The sequence below is a fragment of the Rhea pennata genome, chromosome 26 (genome assembly GCF_028389875.1).
Source record: "Rhea pennata isolate bPtePen1 chromosome 26, bPtePen1.pri, whole genome shotgun sequence".
Lineage (NCBI taxonomy): Eukaryota > Metazoa > Chordata > Aves > Rheiformes > Rheidae > Rhea > Rhea pennata.
The window spans coordinates 4,518,776-4,536,335 of record NC_084688.1 but is presented as its reverse complement, the minus strand read 5'-3'; the positions used below and the strand labels follow the sequence as shown (position 1 = coordinate 4,536,335).

The window sequence follows — 17,560 nt, the reverse complement described above, 5'->3', positions numbered from 1 at the left end:
ATAGGAAGATTATTCTATGTTGCTAGTTAGGGAAGAAGGAAACCTATGAAATTCAGCATGGAAGTATTTTTTTGATGGCAGTCTGGCATGAGAAGTATCAAGAAAGGATAGAGCTAAGCATTATTTCCAGCAACTGAGGCTCCAACATTCAAGGCGTTATAAATTCCTCACCCCCTCAAACTCAAATACTTTCTTGGAATCAAGGGGAAAATCACATGGGAATCTGAGTAGGCAGTTAAAGTTGTGTCTTCCAACCCTGAGGTTGTCGTATCAAATCATTAGGCACACTTCTCCTCTTCCATGGCCATCTATGCAATACAATTTGCAGAGACCCCGAAATGAACCCATATCAAAGGTAAGAGGCTGGGTTACCAGAGCAGTTTAGATGCACTCATATGATTCTGTATTTGGGGTAATGTTCGTGCATCTCTGGAAAATGTGTCAACTTGAGGAAGAGTTTTATGATTATGCAGCTACTGTGTCTTGTTTTATATTTCTTCTTCCTCCTTGAACTCACACTAAGAATTAGATGGTTCTTCTACCAGTAGCAAGTCTCTCCAGCTCACAGTGCCGCCAGCACACCATTCACACCCAGTGCAAATTGTTCCAAAGGACCAAAGACATATGACAGCTTGCTGGTGCTTGTGAAAAATGAGCTAAATGTGTCAGCCCAGGTCCTAGGGAACATCTCCTATTGCAGGCCTTTGCCTACATCTGGCTCCTGCAGGAATGAGAGTGAACAGAAGAGACACCAGCCTCCCTGAGCACAGAAGGCTACATCTCCTCCCCCTGCGTCTCCTTGCTTGCACTGGGAAGGTAGCAAAAACCCAGTGCTGAGTGACTGGGAACTGTCTCTCCACTCAGGAATACACCTGCTGGTGCAGCAGGATGCAAGTAGCTCCTCTCCAGAGCAACCCTGCTGAACATCCTGGGAACGTGTGTTCCCTCCAGAATGGCAAGCATCATACGCCCTGAGCCAGAGCTGTGGAGCATTACTGCTGCAATACTAGCGACAATAAAATCATCCTCTGCATCACCACATCATCACAGTCCTTAACAGTTTGGCGAGACAAGAGCCAATATCTTTGTTTAACATCATGTTGATGTGGTCTGACGTGGACCCCTCGTTGCACTCCCGAGAGCGAGAAAGTCTCGAGCCTGGATATGCCCGAACAGAAAGCCGAGAGAAACTATTGCAAACAGGACCATGAAATGCTGCAGAGAGATGGATTTTCTGAGGCATACAGCTCAGCGGAGGGGCAGACAGAAGGTTTTCTTAGCAAAGAAGCTTAGAGGCTGTTTTCTGTTTCTTTGTGCTTAGTGTGAGGCTTTTTTGAAAGCATGGCAGGGCTGTTTTGAAAGACAAGTGTGATTATGAGAATGTACCTGACTCATACTATTTATTTCTCCTCCTGATAGAAAAAAAAGCGTGGAAGGACCAGACTATACAAGCGAAAAGGCTAACAATAACAGTCTTAACAATTCACTGACACCTCTTCTTCAGGTTCCCAGACTACTTTGCAAATGGGGAATGTGCAATATCTGATTTACAACAAAATGAATGCACAAATCATTTCTCTATCCCTGATGACTAAATTGCCCTTGCTAGATCTCTAGAAATGTTTTGCCGCATGAATTTACCTGTGGTGGCTGCACTTATTTTAACCTCCTGCAAGGGGTATCATTACAGATTATTTTGAAACATGGGGAGAAAATACACTGCACTTAATTGTACCCACAAACAGCCAACGGCATACAAAATGAGGGCGTAATCTTAGGCTTAGAAATACTCCTCCATGTTTAACAGCCTTCCAAAACAGAGGGGAGGTAGATGTTTTACTTAGCTTTTGCAGGTGCCTGTAGGCTAAACAGCATCCCTATCTGAGGTTTGCAGAGCTGGGTGTAGCTGTGGATGCTCAGGTACATTGTGTACCTGACTTGCAAATGTAGTAAGCAAGGCTATCAAAACAGTTTCTGAGTGAAGATATCTGTAGAAAAATCCGTCTGGTTTTAATTCCTTCCAAACAGGAACGGTGGATATTCTTACATCTCTACACAAAATCACAACCCACATCATTCTCAGAAGGAGATAGAAATGAATTCCCTCTCATATTTAATTTTTAATCAGATTTAAAAATAAATGTTTAATCATAAACATAAGCCAGAGAGATAGTCCATGCCCCAAGGAGCTGACAATTTTTATCGTCAATCCGAACAGAGGCGTGCAAATGGTGTACCAGTGCGACAACACGGAGGCTCACAGATGGGCAGGCGGTTGTTGTGACGCTTCCTACCTGTGCCCTGAGGAGCATGATGCAAATTTGTGGCTAACTCATACATCTCAAGGCCTGCAGTGCACCACAAGCTCTGACTCATGGGAATTAGGCAGTCTGAGTTGGTTTGTTGGTGGGGGAAAGTGGTCAACTGTGAGCTGGAGTTGAAAGGGAGAGGGCTAAGCTGGGAGTGGACCCTGATGAGACATGCCTGCATGTGCTTTTGACTCTCTCAGACCTCCACTGGCTTTGCGTGGCCGTGCTTACGTTGTCTTGGGTGACCAGCGCCATGGAGAGTGATCTGGTCCCTAGCCGGAGCCGTACAGGGTAGCTCCCAGTCACACTGTGCATGCCTTGGTGCGAGATATCTGCTGCTCTGTGCCCCTGCTTTCTAGCCAAGAAAATTAATTGCCGGCCCACTTCAGATGGCAGCCCAAGAGCTAACCACCATGGATGTTAGAGTAACAAACTGGGAACCAGGCCTCTGAAGAGGGAACCAGTTTGACCTCAGAGATGCACCCACAAGGGACAAGTCCCTGAGCCCACACTTCTGTTCTCCTTTTACTTCTTATGTCCTGTAGGCGTAATGAAAGGGCACCTTGAGGAAGTCCTCTGAGTAGAGATTGTCCCCAGCTGGGGAGGGACTGCAGGTTGCAGCCTCCAACATGAAAGGTGGAGCAGAGAACTCACCAGGAGCAAGGATGAAGGGCTCCATTAAGCAGCAGTCTGCTTTTTCCCCCCCTTTTCAGAGAGACATGGGAAACAAACTGTAAAAGAAGTCGCCCCAGTATGACCAGGCACTAACCAGGCTTACAGAGCCCAGCAAAAGGTGTTAAAATGGCTTAAACTCATATTTTTCCTTCCCTTTCCCTAAGCAGAGAAAGGGAGAATCAAATTCATACCATCTGTTTGGGCCTCAACTTAAAATAAAAGGATGTCACCATTCTCCTAGCCCCTGTTCTGCATTCCCACCTTCTTTCTAAGGGATGGGAGTGTGCACAAGCACTGCATAAGCCACGCAGTACAATGATGCTCTGGTCCCCAGGAAGTCCTCTATACAGTCCACAATGTATATACAGCACTATTCCAAAGCTACACTACAATAATAAATCAACACAAGCTTGGACAGGACGGTTCAATACCTGTATCCCCAGTAGAAACTACAGTGAAAAGCCAACAGGTTGATTCATGCGCATATAGGTAGATACATGCGTGTGACTGGTTACCTACACAGTCAGCAGAGCAGAGCCTGCTCAGTGAGGACGCAGCCGCTAGGATCCTTTGCCTTTGTAACACATCCAGAGCTTTGTGCAAAAACACATCTTGAACCCACTAAATCTCGCTTGTGTGATGCTGGGATGAGAAGCTGTGGCTTTCATCTCTGAAGACTTTGGCTTCTGTGATTATTGTTGTAAAAGCATGGGAGGAAATGAATGATTTACATAATTTATGAGAAGCAAAGCCACTATAAAATCAGTTATTCCTGACACAGCAGAATTAATTAAACTTATTTTCCTGAGGATGTGGGGGGTTTATTTTCTCCCTCTGCCCCAGCTTCCCTAAGGACTCCCTACCACCCAAAAGCAGAATAAGACAGAATGAGCTAACGTCCACATCCATGTGTCTACTTCCACGTGCACACACATTTATCTCTGGGTTGTTTCTCCATTTCCCACAGGTAGTACATTCCCATGCATACTGACTTGCTCATCATTGTGCTGTCCACGCTCTCAGGGGAGTGTAATCTGATTTGTTATTGCCAGGCTGCTTCGGGAGAAAGTGGGGCATGTTTGGTGGACAGCTAGTCACCGTAAAACAAAATGGGTGATATCACTGTTGTCTCTTCAAAATTAGCCAATGCTTTTCAAAGTCCTTGAAGGAAAGAGAGATGAAAGGCAATTGCTGAAACCTTCTATTATCAGGAAATAAGACTAAAGATAAACTATCTCCAGAAAGCTCGGAGGATGGTCTTTCAGAGGGCACCTTGTACTGAAGCATGTCCTTTAAAAGTCAAGTGCTCGTTTGAAAGCAGAGCACACTTCCTTCATCAGAGAAAGCCACATAGGCATTTTGGACATCTGAGATGAGCCACATATAAGAACGTAACTCAGAGCTCACCTTTACTAATAGTATGATGCCATCTTCTGCCCTCCAAAACCATGTAAAATAGAGCCTGTGATGTATCTGACCTACTAGTCAAAAATTACAAGCCCTCATGTAGAGGTTCCAAGTGGTGGAAAGTCCCACAGCTCCGAGTGACTCTTTCCATTGCTTAATTTAGAACTAGTTGAAAATCAGAACATGCATTTAATGAGACATCCTAGAGTTTTATCATTTGGTTTTGCTCTGAGATTTTTTTAAAAAATTAATTTAATGGAAAATAGAAATGCTTTGAGACAAAAGGCTTTCATTTTTCTCATGGGAAATCTCATCTCAGTCAATGTAACTTTAGGAAAGCAATTTTTTTGCTTCTAGACCACATTTTCTGATGGAAAGTTTTCAGTGGAAATGTTCAGATCAATTCCAGGCTCATCAGTCTTTGCTTCCATAACCCATTGTTGTTTCTGATGTGAATTTGTTTTTCTTTAAGCCAACCTCAAGGCGCGAACAGAGTTTTCTCCCATTTCTGTCTCACCTTCCCTTTTCCCCTATTGCTCTCCCCTTTTCCTTTTTTTCCTCATTTCACCTGCCACTTCAAACCCTGCCATGCACACAGCACCTCCAGACACACCATACAAATCGAGAACAGGGAGCTGACAACCACAGCTCAGCCTGACATGACATGTCAACGGACCCAGCAATGAAACATAAGTTTTTGAACACTAGCAGAGCCAGCAGAGAAGTGATTTTTTAGAAACTTCCAATCTTATTTGCATCGGTACCAACAAGACCATTGTGTAGTTTTCTAGTGTCATGTGCAAACTCCACAGAAAAACCCTTTTGCTCCTCAATCTATTTTCTTCTCAAGATGCACGTGCACAAGGACGACATCATGCACCTGATTTCCTCTAAGGATCTTTTTGTATTGCCAAGTGATATTGAGAAGAGTTTGTGCTTTTTTTCCCCCAGGGAAGGATGCAATCACCAGGACTAATAGCCTGACCTTCCTCTTCTTAAAGTCTTTAGTTAGGCAGACTCCGTAGTGATCCAATAGAAATAGGATTGGCTTGTCAGCCTGGGACTCACTTTCTCCCACGGCTCTTCCTTAATGGCTGTCTGCACTGTTCCATCTTCACGTGGAAAGCATCCCCCCACTGTCACGTTGTTTTTGTTCCTGTAATTACAGGCACCCTGCAAAGGAGTCATTCCAGGTAGTGCAGAGCAGCAAACAGCACTTGTGCTAATTCAATTGCAATCTGTTGTCACTGCCTTGACAGGAACAAATTCATTTGTTATTCATGTGGATGTTACATGTATTCCAGGAGATGCTCCATCATAATTTAACATTAGGAAATGGCCACTTAAAGTGTTGTAAAGGGACGGGGACTGTGTTAAGAGGTGGAGTATGAAGAATGCAGCAGTCAACAAACAGGTATAGGGCTCACATCTGACGCACCAACTCTTTCTCTTCCTGTGACATCCACACCCTAGTTGGTCATACTGCTTATGAAAAGCGACCCAACTTTTTGCATAAAGATTGTTTTAGATGGGAAAATGGTTTGAGAGACAATGACAGTTTTCACACAGCCTCCTTTAGTGGACAGATTTTGTTTCTTACCGCTGAAAAAAGGAAGACTTCCCACACCTGAGATGTTTGAAAATAGAATTTTAATGCATTAGGATTATATGATTCCTATAATCAGGCATCACATCTTCGTGAAAGAGGAGATCATGTTCTATTCAGGGGAACATACCCCAAGCAGTGTGTCCAGAGAAAAAAAAATGACACTATCACCAGTTTGAGGTCAAATCGAAGTTTCTCTGATATACTTGTTCAGTCTCTCTCATAGCTGGAAAACTGTGGATGAGTTAACAGTGTGACTAACGCTGCTGTTTTGTGCATCGTAAGCAAAGATGGATCACACACATGCTGCTCTTTAAAATGTAGCAGGTGGCAGTGGAAAGAACACAGCCTCTCTAATGGATGTGTCTATATAGGCCATTCATTTTAATGCCAGGGAGCAGTGGAGCATGGTCTCAAAATTTTAGCTGCTTAAGGGTTAAGCAGCTAAAATTCCTTCCACTGGTTATTAGCTTTTCTCAGCAATCGATTCAATGGATTTAGCCTGTTTTTGTCCTGCCTATGGCACACTGTGATTATGTTTGTCAAGTGGGATCCCTCGATGGCAGGCAAGTGCACACTTTTCTTTGCTGTGCCAGAGCTTCAGCTCATCATTTTCTCCTTGAACTGGGGGAAGTCAGTCACCTTTCATGGTGGCAGAGATCTGGATCCTGGAAATATTATCTTGCCAAAAGTACATATAGTTAGGTCATAAGAGAGCATTTGGTTGGCTGCTCATCTCCTTCCCTCAAACATTCAGGTGAGCAAACCATTTGAATTACTGTCATGGGATTCTGCCATCTGGCTGAGGATCAGGAATCGTGGTGAAGTCCCTGCATGATTGTCCTCCACTGTGTGAGCACAGGATTTCAGAGAGCATGGAAAGAGGAGCTGGGTGAAATGTGAAACAAGAAATTGTCTAAATGGATTGTTTTGACTTTCTTCCTTCAGTAATGTCAAAACCTTTGAAAAGGCAATCACTTTTCTAATTTCATGCCCATTTTTATATTACGTTAATTCATAAATCAAAGTCTTATCATCATTGAAAATGCCATCCCACTGAAATTTTTGGCCTTCAACACATTTTTCGGAGATATGGAATGAAAACAAACTTAGAACTTTTGGATTCTCTCAGGACAAACTCCATTTCCCAAGAAACTCACACTGGTAGTGAGATCTGAGCAAACTCATGACCTAATGACAAAAAAGCCCTTAAGCTTGTCATGAAGCTCACCCTGCTTGGGCAAAGCCTGGAATCACCTTCTCATGAGCAGCTCAAACTGATTTGGGCTCAGATCAAGGAAGCACCAGGCGAGTAGCTTGGATTTGTCTTGGTCTTTATCACTTCCAATTTTCTTTCCAAATTCCCATCTCTGGGAAGCAGTGCAGCAGAGAAAGAAAGAAATGTCAGCAAAGAACTTGTTCATCTGACAGGAGCAAGCAACTGAGCAACTTCTGTTGTACTTAAAAACACCTGGATAGCTCAGGTTCCCTTTGTGACTAGCTCCCCTCTGGAAATCTAACTGAATACAGATTAAATCTCCTTTCATCTGTTTCACTGTGAGCAAATGTATGTACATTTTCCATTACCATTCTCTTCTTCACTTCACAGCTCCCTGACTTAACACACAGGCTAAATCCTTTATTCAACAACAACAACAACAACAAATGATCAAAACAATTCAGCTTTTCTTCAAATAATGGAGTATGCTTCAATTCTAAATATTCATGGTTGGGTGGAAATTGTTTCTTGATGAGCCCTGAGCATACTGGTGTCAATCTGTTTAAATGACTCACAGTCATTTTTTATCTCCAAGGGGCCCTTTTTCTTTCTGGTACTGATCTCATAGACTAATCCATGACAGATGGAGACAGACATGTCCACCTCATCTAGCTGCATTTTCCATCTTAGCTTGTTGGGTTTGTGGTCCCTAAGAAGTTTCTCTACAGCAATTTGCAAGTTTGGAAATCCCAAAGAGCTTTTAAAAGACCATTCAGGTTATGCTCATCCCTAAATTAAGGATACACATTTAAGCTTTTAAGGGCTTCTTTTTATTTGTTCTAGGTTTCAGATCACTTTTTGGTAAACCTCTTAGCAGATGCAGGTGGCAAAATTGCTACTGACTTTTTTAATCTGCAGATATAGCCACAGTTCAGGTTTTCCACCATCTGGAAGCAAGGGGAGTACCTACGTTCTCCTCCGCGCCCAGCTCTCTGAGAGCTGTGCTAATCTTGTAGGCAAGAAGCAGCTTCTCATGGATGTGTTGTTCCAAAGGACTTTTCCCACAGATAGCCATGTGACAGGGATGCCCTTCACATGGAGGTGTGACATCTGGCATGCTGGATTTGTGATCAGAATGGCTCATCTAGCAGTGCCAACAAGAGGGAAGGGATCTGGCTTGAATCTGTCAGCACTGCTGCTGGCACCTGGCTCTGCTGGGCACACGGGTTTTTACTCATGCCTCTCTATCACCGCATGCCTGGGAGGCACAGGGGCAGCAGACAAGGAGGACAGAAGATGTTGTCCTCTCAGGTCACGAGAGTTAGGCTGTGTGCTTTGTATCTGCTGCAAACCACTCTCAATTTATCCATCCTAAAAGAAAGATGTTTGAAACTGGGCAAATACTTGCTTCTTGCTATATAAACTTGGTACAGCCATGACAACAACAAATCCTCCTGGCACACTGTTAGAGCTCACCTTATCACGGTATCTAGCAATTTATTCCCTTTCAGCACATGCATCCTTACACCACCAGCCTTTAAGACAGGGTAGCTATAGTATCTCTTAGAGAGAAGGAACTTAGAAATAGTCCCACAGGCCTTCCACAGCATGATTCCCGCTCCTGTTAGTACCTGCTGCCTCTAAGCTTTTGGGTCGAATTGCTCAAAGGTACCAGAGGAACCTGGCAAATTAAGGATTCGAACTGTGGTCTTCCGTATCTCAGCCCAGCACCCTGACCATGCCTCCCCCATGACAGACAAATAATGTGTAATTCTGCTGAGCCAGCCAAGCAGAGTCTGGCTGACACGTCAAACTATTTTTAGTGGTACAAACTATTTTTAAAAACACTTTTGCAAAGGTGTAAGAGAGCCTCACCATGCAGAGCTCACAGACACTGGGCTCTGCAGAGGAGCCTTAGATGCCTCAGATGACCTCACTGTCCCTGCAGCTGTGCAGCATGCTGCTCTCCTCAGAAGCTGCAAGGCATATTTTCTCAGTCAAGAGGAGCTGAATGCTGCATCTGAGGGTTTTTCTGGGAATCTCAGATGTCTCCCTTCAAAGCAAACAGGGGTAATTCCAGGAGATGGAAAAAGACAGGGGCTCACTCAAAGAAACAGTGACAGATTCATTAAGGAATGAGAGCTATGAACCCCTCAGATGCTTGATGCACAGACAGTGATCAACAGCACTGCTTTTCAGGATAATCTGTTTCAGAAATCTGAACTCTAACTTATACATGAGGCTGTGGAAGCTCATGGAGGGGAAGGTAACTACCTTCCAAATTGCCTTTCTTTCCTGATGCTCTCAAGGAAGCCTGAGGGTGAGTTGAGCATGAAAAAAAATGACACCCAACAAGCAGCAAATGGGTACAAAAGCAAGCAGGAATATATCCTGTTTTTATTATAGGATCATAGAATAAATCGTAATGGAAGGGACCTCAGAAGGTCCATCTAGGCCAACACCGAAGACAGACCTGCTTTTTTCTTTTAATCAAGTGAGAACTTCTGTGGTAGCTTATGACCATTGCTTTTGGTTTATGACTACTGCATTCCAGAGAGATCATGGAAACTGAACCATGATGGTCAGGTCATTGCAAGGAACATTCGAAATAAACTCAGACAACGTTTTTCACAGCAGCAGTCACATCATGTTTTTCAGTTGTGGCACTTGGTCAATTGTGCTTATCATCAGATAAGCACAAAGATTGTGTGAACTGGAGTATCTGGAAGTTATTTATTATTTGTCATGAAGCCTCCAAGAGGGACTTGCATAAGATGTTTGGAAGAAGGCCAGGACAAACTGTGTAGCTCCTACTTGCCTCTCCATAGGGAAACCATGTTGGTTTTTTTTCTGTATGTTCCTGGTCTTTCCTGGCCTTCACTTAGAGTTTCTGGCATGACTAGATTTACATTCACTTCACACAGAAAGAGCACAAGTACATTTGAATCCTTTCTGTGGTTTTACTCTTCCTCCACTGCAGACAGCTAACTGTTCCCTGGGAGGCCTCAGTCCAAGACCAGTTGTCAGGGAGACCCTGTGAGATGAACTCTGTTAGTCACTGAGAACCACAGGCTGAGGAGACGGTAGGATGAAGTGGCTGAAAGATATTTATCATCCTTCTACAGTTTTCGAAACCCTGCCTCTTTACAGCTTTCCAACACCTTTCTTCTCACTGTCTCTGGGAAAAAGTCAAGGGCAATTTCTCCCCATTTTTCATGTAGGACAGCTGAGGTGCAGGAAGACAGACTTAGTGATATTTCCAAAGCACAGGGAATCCCCCTATGCTTTGTAAGTTCAAAAAAAAAAAAAAAAAAAAATCTATAAAAACGCTGCAGCCCTCACAAACAGATCCTCTGTCCTTGCAACTCTAATGACGTTCTTCTTGCCCGGATTTTCTTCCTCATTTGAGAGCAAAAGTCTCTACCCCTTCTCGACACTGGCGTTTGCATTTTGCTTAAGCTCCGGATGCCATTTTGAGTGTGAATTCTTTGGCAGGTGTGGTATGAACTAGGAGCAGAGGAGCTTCCTTTCCTGATGAATAATTGTGGTGAAGGGGAATCACGTAAAAGACAAGAGCAATTCTCTCTCGCTCAAACTAAGTGGCTGGGTACGCAGTGTAAGCCGAGGCCATACGCAAGGGAAAGCTGAGCCCACAGCTGGCTCTTGAACAGAGAATTGCTTTGACTTTCCTCCTCCAGGGCCCTCACTGCATCTCATCTCCTTTTGCACTCACAACCCTCCGATCTCCAGCCGTATCTGATACTTCAGCTGTGCTCATTTCTGAAGCATCTCAAATCTTTAGATTATTTCCCGTCTCAAACCGCTAATGAGGGAGGGAGGTGTGCCCAGTCAGGAAACAACTCAACATGGGAAAAAAAACACATACCTTTTTAAAGAAAAACAAGGAAGAGTTTATTGCTGTGCAGTTCAGGTCTTGAGTTAGACCAATACCTCAAACATGGCTTATCCACATCCCAGCTAAATGACCTACAGCCACACTTCTGAATTGTCTTCCTGTGGGAGTTGTTTCATCCAGTGTAAATGCTTTTAATATTAAAGAACTTGAACTTTTGTTTACTATAAAAAGACCTCATTGATGTTCTATGGCTTTCTCTTCTTTTGATTTTAATCCCCAAAACCATACTGGACCCAAGAAGCTTTTTTAATGAACAGATGTTCATCACAACTGGCATCCTCTCATGAAAATTTTTGGTTATTTTTAAAGCATTATCTTACTATTATGTAATAAAAAAAGAAAATATAAACCCAATCATTCTACAGCCAGATGTTTGAGAGACAGAGAAACTTAGTCAAGACAAACTTTGGATAGAATAAAGGCCTACATTTCTCAAGAACATGGTTAACACTTTAACCAGACATCTGTGACCCAGGTGCAATTCACATCCTTTTAGACCACCAGCTGAGGCACCCTACAACAGGAACGGCTAACCTTGCACTCCCTCCTTTGCCTGTGCGACAAAACTCACTGATGTGTACAAACTCAAGACTGAGAAAGCTGCTTAAAGATTTGCTCCTTGCTCTAGAGGCAAAACCCATCTATTTGTGTAAAGATAATGCAAAATCCCAGATCTCATTATGCCATCTGTAACAGATTCTGAGGCACTTCTGTTTGCAAAACAGCCACAATTGATAGAACAAATATAAAAGAGGTGATGTTTGTCCAAATGAAAGAACCACCAATTTTTTTCCTTGAGGAAATTGGAAGTTGTATAAAAGAGGATAAGAATGGACCAATCAGACTAAAAAACAAAAGCTATTTACTAAATACTGGACTCATGGACACACTCGAGGGAACAAGAGAAAACGAAATGCATGGGGAAAGACAGATGACAGATACTTGTGTCTCAAAATGGAAGTATTTACATGAGGTTCTCTCCATTGTGTGGACATTGTCTACTGGTAAGAATATGTATTGCAAATAAACAAGTTACATCCTTAGATTGTCATGGCCACTGAAAACAAATAGACATCCAGTAACGAAGGCAGAGCAGACACAAGCTAAGTTATTGGGTTACTGCTGAAATGAAGTGGATGTGCGAGGAAGCACACACTATACATTCCATTTAGCAAATGACATGATTAAAAAAGTACTTACTTACACACCAAAATGCACCCTGCTGCCATCCTCTTGAAATACCTGACAAGGTTTGGCTGCTGGGCTAATATCCTTAGCAAGGTGGCACTGAGAAATCCCATTCCCCCTGCTGCTCATGATCTCCGTCACTCAGATTATCCCCTTAGTCATTCTTCCTTTTGCACCATGGGGCCAAAGAGTTTTAATAGACTTGTGTCCCCCGCGCACATTTGCTGTGCTACACACAAAAGTCCCCTGCAAGACTCCCTTTGACACTGCAAACTGTTCATCCCACACTGGACAGCAAAGGACCATGAGCCAAGTCAACAGGCCCAGGAAAGAGGCTTTGCTCCAGCACGCCCACAGAGATAGCTGGGAAATCGCAGCTGTGTGTCTGGGGTTGACAAGCTCGACATCAGCAGTAGAATTGGAAGCCCTTAATGTCACAAGGCTGCTCGAGCAGCAGAAGCACAGCTCCTCTAGAAAAATGATATCTCTGAGGTCATTTTTCAACTGAGACCTCCTGGGAAGAACAATGCACAGACAAAAAAGGAGGGGATTTCCTTGGCTGCTGCTGCTGTCAGGCTTCCTTACTCCAAATACTCTAAGGGAATGGGTTTGCTCAAGTGTATTCTGCCAATTTGTTGTTCTTTCTTACTCTGACTTCATTGCAGAGTTAAGTGTTTTGATGCAGTTTCCTACTGCAACGCTCCTGCTCTTTCTGCTCCCAGATGCGCGAATCTGGGGAGCATAAAAATAGAGATGGAGTCCTTCAGCATGATGACACGTTACAAAACTGCTCTGAGATTTACCTCATGTTCCCTAACAGGATGGTAAAGAAATCAGACTTCAGTGATGGTACTTCTCCCCTTTGCCAACTAGTAATGCAGTGGAATAGAGTGATGGGATGTCACACAGCCTGTATGCAAGGTTGCAACAGGTCCTTGGTGATTAAATGCGAAATTCATCTAGAACTCAAGGTTCTGATTCAGCACGGAGGCAATTCAAAGGCATTTACATCATGCTCCCTGCGAAAGACCTACTCAGCTTTCAAACAGATATTTTTTGCTGCCTGTTGTCTCTTAGACATAAAGTCTGGATGGAGAACAGGATTGTTGAGTTGCTTTTGAGTACTGCTCCCTGGATTTCACTAACCAGAGGGAATGTCTGGAGTCTATAAGACTGAAAGAAGATCTATAGAACTGAAACACCCGTATGTGCCTCGTATTAGGCACAGAAGGCAAGACTATGAAGCTGTTGTGCTCTGGATCATCTAGGAATTGCTTGGCAGAATGGATTGAAGTATTTCACAACATTTCAGATAAAAGCATTTCACTTTTTCAGTGCTGAAAAAGAATCAGAGAGTTCCTTCTGAAACCAGTCCAGCAGACTGAGCCTCGTTTCTGAAACATTGGAGCACTTTGACAGGGTCAAGCATTTTCAGTGCATAGCACCCCATCCTCCTCTAGCTGGTCCTAACCCGATTTAGCAGAGCAAGGATTTATAAGGCAGCCTGAGAAAGTTTTGTCTCTCTGGAAACTAGTGTCCCCCATGGTAAAATCACTATGTCAGAATGCCGCTGTCATCAACTACTTGGCCAGGGAGATTATGCCCTGCCATGTCCCAGGGAGGCTACTAAGAGCTCCCGTCTCAGCTGAAAACAGGACCTGTTTTTAAGTCAGGCAGATGTTTTGAACATGCTGCTTGCTTGCTGAGTTTGAGGCTTTTGCTTTTGGTTGTTATCTATTGCATTGTACAAGACTGAGAAAACTGCAGGCAGAATTCCTCCCCCTCCCCACTCCCTTGTTATGGTGAGTGAAGGGTCCATCCATCCTGTTGGGATCTGTCCTCCTTGTTCCCCCAACTCTTTTGTCCCCTGGACTCTTGCATCTGTGTCTCCTGTTCTACCCCATTCTCCAGGTTTAATCATTCATATCTGTTCTTTGGAAACCTTTTCTCTTAATGTCTTTCTTGATACTTTCCTATGACTTGAGTGACCCAAGCTCTTCTCAGATTTGCCCAAAGAGCAGAAGGAAAGGAGCAGTCTGCCTAGATGGGAAGAATGGGTAGGGTGTCTGGGGCATGCACAGGTCATAACAGAGACAAAATGCAATGTTCCTGCTCCGACCTTTAAAGAGAGCAGCGTCCGTGCAATGGCAATGACTTTGTGGCATGAGTCAGTTGGACCTATAAGCTGGGAGATCCAGAAGCAGCAGAGACACGAAACACTTCCTCCTCCTAGAGACAGGCAAAAATCCAGGTAACAAACTAGAACATCGCAAAAGCCGCTAGGGCACCTGTCTCTTTGCAGAACAGTGAGTAGTGAAAAGCACAAGCCATGCTGGTCCCGGAGAAACGCTCAGCTGAAAGCTGTCACCATTACTGACTCCTGGGTTACCAAATCCCTCAACCTGCTGAACCAGTGAGAAGAGACTGGCCAGCATGGCTCGAGAATAAAATATAGGCTTAGCCCAGACCCCAGCACACACTGACAGCTCTACTGAGGTGGGAATCAAACCATATGCTTGGGGAGAGCAGACCCCTCTGACCCTTCCCTCTCCTCTGGTCCTTCCTCAGCACAGCACCGCCACATCCCACCTGGCAGCACATGGGGACACCTCCCCGCTGCAACCCTGCTCCCAGCATTGCAGTCTGCAGGTGTCATTACTTCTTCCAGGCAACCTATTTTTATTTTTATTTTCATTTTAAACTGGTATTTTTTACCAGCTAGATTACACAGACCAGCCTCTGCTGCTATCAGGGTGTCATCCAGAATCCACATGCCAAGCAGTGCTTGCTTTCCTCAGGACCCCCGGCTACCCAGCTCACTCCACCTCCAGCTAGCCTGAGAACAGCCTGGGATCAGATCAGAGCCCCATTTTTTTTCTTCTTTTCCTTCACTCTCACTCTAACACAACGCCAGGAAAGGACCCAGCTGTTGTCCACATTGCACAGCAGACTGGGATTTACGAACATGAGGAACAAGCAGAAATATTTCCCTTCCAGTTAGATCATAAGCAACAATTTCAGCAAGGCTACAAACACCCAGGAAAATACCACTGGATAATGGACAGAGCTCAACACATCCCCAAAAGATCTGCCTTTCTCACTGGCCTCTATCCAGTCCTCTCTTTAGCTGTCTGATATTCACTGACCATAGGAAGAGACACTCATGCCCCTTCCTTTGCTCACTGCTTCAAGCAGGACCCATCTGGCACCCTGGTCTGATACCAAGCAGCCTGCTAGAGAGCATGAGCCCATTTGACAGAAGCCTGCTCCTGCCTGCAAGCCCACCACAGGGCTGGCTGCCAGCTGTAGCTGTGGAGCAGCACATAAAGGACTTCAGCAAACAAACTTCAACTCAACAGGCTGCTTCCTCCTTCTCTGCTGTGCCAAAGTCCAGCAGACACAATTCACTCATTGCACCATGCCTGTGCAGGTTGGCCAGTGACTTCAAATGCTGCCTTGGACCTGCAACACCACTGCTGTCTGCATGCCCAGAGAAGAGAACAGGAGCAGCAGGTCTGCTTATACTCACAGTTTTGAAGTCCTCATGGCTACACTCTTGGCCTTTGAATTTGCAGTACAGCATCATATCCTTCAGGTCATGACCAACCCGTGCCAGGAACTCCTGCATGTTGAAAACTTTCGGTTTGTATTGCTTAAAGTTGGCCTTTTCCTCGAGAATGGCTAAGACAGCTGGGTCAGCCAGGTGAGGGTTGGGGATCTGCAGGTTGACATCAAGCAAAGCCAGGAGCTCTCCAGCGTGATACAAGTCATTGGTGGTGAGCCGGGAGAAGCGAAACTCATTGAGGTTACAGATGGTGACAGCAGGGAAGACCAGGCTGTTTGCAACTACCTCATCCACTTTGGTCACATGCTGGTAGGAGAAGTAGAAAGCCACTCGGTCTGAGCTCTCCACCAGGAGGAGACCCAGTGAGCCCACGAAGGCCAAGGTCCAGAGCAGGCGACGGATGGTCACTGGCCCATAGACGAAAACATGACGGATCCCATGGAGCGTGGAGGTGTTGGCAAAAATCTGGATGCTGGAAGGCTGCAGGCTCCCCATACTGCCCTCACTGGTGCTGTCCTTCAGATCCATGAGGGAGAGTTGGTTAAATCCTGGCTTTTTGGGGTCAATCTCCAGCAAAAACTGGGGTCCAGATCTCTTCCCTCTTCTCCCTTCCCCTCTTGAAAGTAATTAAACCCTTATAAGGGAGAAAAAGAGAAGGAGAGTCTCAGACTAGCTGCTGCGAGTTTATCCTACAAGCTCAGCAGTAGCTTCATGGGGGAAAATATTTATATAAAATCCATTCAAACTCTAGCTCTTGATTTCCTCGGCACGATAAGAAGAGCTGGCTTTATTTAGGGAGACACCAAGGTGATGTGGAAGAGATGTGGGTGGGAAGCGAAAGCTTAGCCAATGGAAATAAAGTCCTCCCCCTACACACACACACACACGCACACACACACGCACGCTGAACAGAAATGAGATTAAGAGAGCGAGAGAGAGAGAGAGAGCTTAAAACAAGTAGAGGCTGCTTGCAGCCCGTTAACTAGTGCATAAAGTGCAAGGATGCCGCTTCCCTGAGCTGATGTATTGCAGAGCAGCAGGGCTTTCAGACTGGCTGTGTGATTTTTCCTTTGCTCTGATGCTGCGAGCTGCTGGATTCAGACGTATCTCCTCCTTCCTATCCCTCTATCCTCCTCCGTTTTCGGCCAGGGCTCCAAAAAACACCACCAGAAAAACCCACCCTGTGTTGCCAGCGTTGTTTGCAACAGCTTCTCTCAGCGAAAGCTGGACAGCTAATTTAGAAGGAGAGAAGGAAGAGAGAAAAAGGGGGAGGGAATGGGAAAGGATAAAAAAAAATAAAAGAGGAAGAAAAATTGCTGCTCAGCTCCACGCGCGCACACACAGAGCAGGCGACCGGCTGGGTAGAAAGCAATAGCATGAAGCTGCTTCTGTGCCATGCAGCAGCTCAGCGGCAGCAAGATCAGGAAGGGCAGGGCTCGGAGGGGAGAGGCAGAGTGGGGAGAGGGGCTACATCATCTCTCCTGTCTTTTCTCTCCCAGTCTAAGAGCTTCCCTCTACTTCAGGACTCTGGATGCTGATAGCCGTGAGTCATGCATTGATCTGCTGCGGCTGGTCCTCGCTGCCTGATGCCTGGGCTTCCCAGCTCGCCACAGCAGAGGCAAGAAGCTGTGGGGAGGGCAGGGAGAGTGGGGCTGCTCTGCGGAGACACCTCGGC

At 45.0% G+C, this 17,560-nt stretch overlaps 1 protein-coding gene across 1 annotated transcript; it reads right to left on the bottom strand.

The window, feature by feature from the left end:
• Positions 1–15,672: 15,672 nt before the first annotated feature.
• LOC134151077 (acid-sensing ion channel 2-like) lies at positions 15,673–16,488 on the bottom strand. The gene has a single exon (XM_062595364.1). It carries the CDS (start codon positions 16,411–16,413, stop codon positions 15,673–15,675), a length of 741 nt encoding a protein of 246 aa, XP_062451348.1. The 5' UTR covers positions 16,414–16,488.
• Between the last annotated feature and the right edge of the window lie 1,072 nt (positions 16,489–17,560).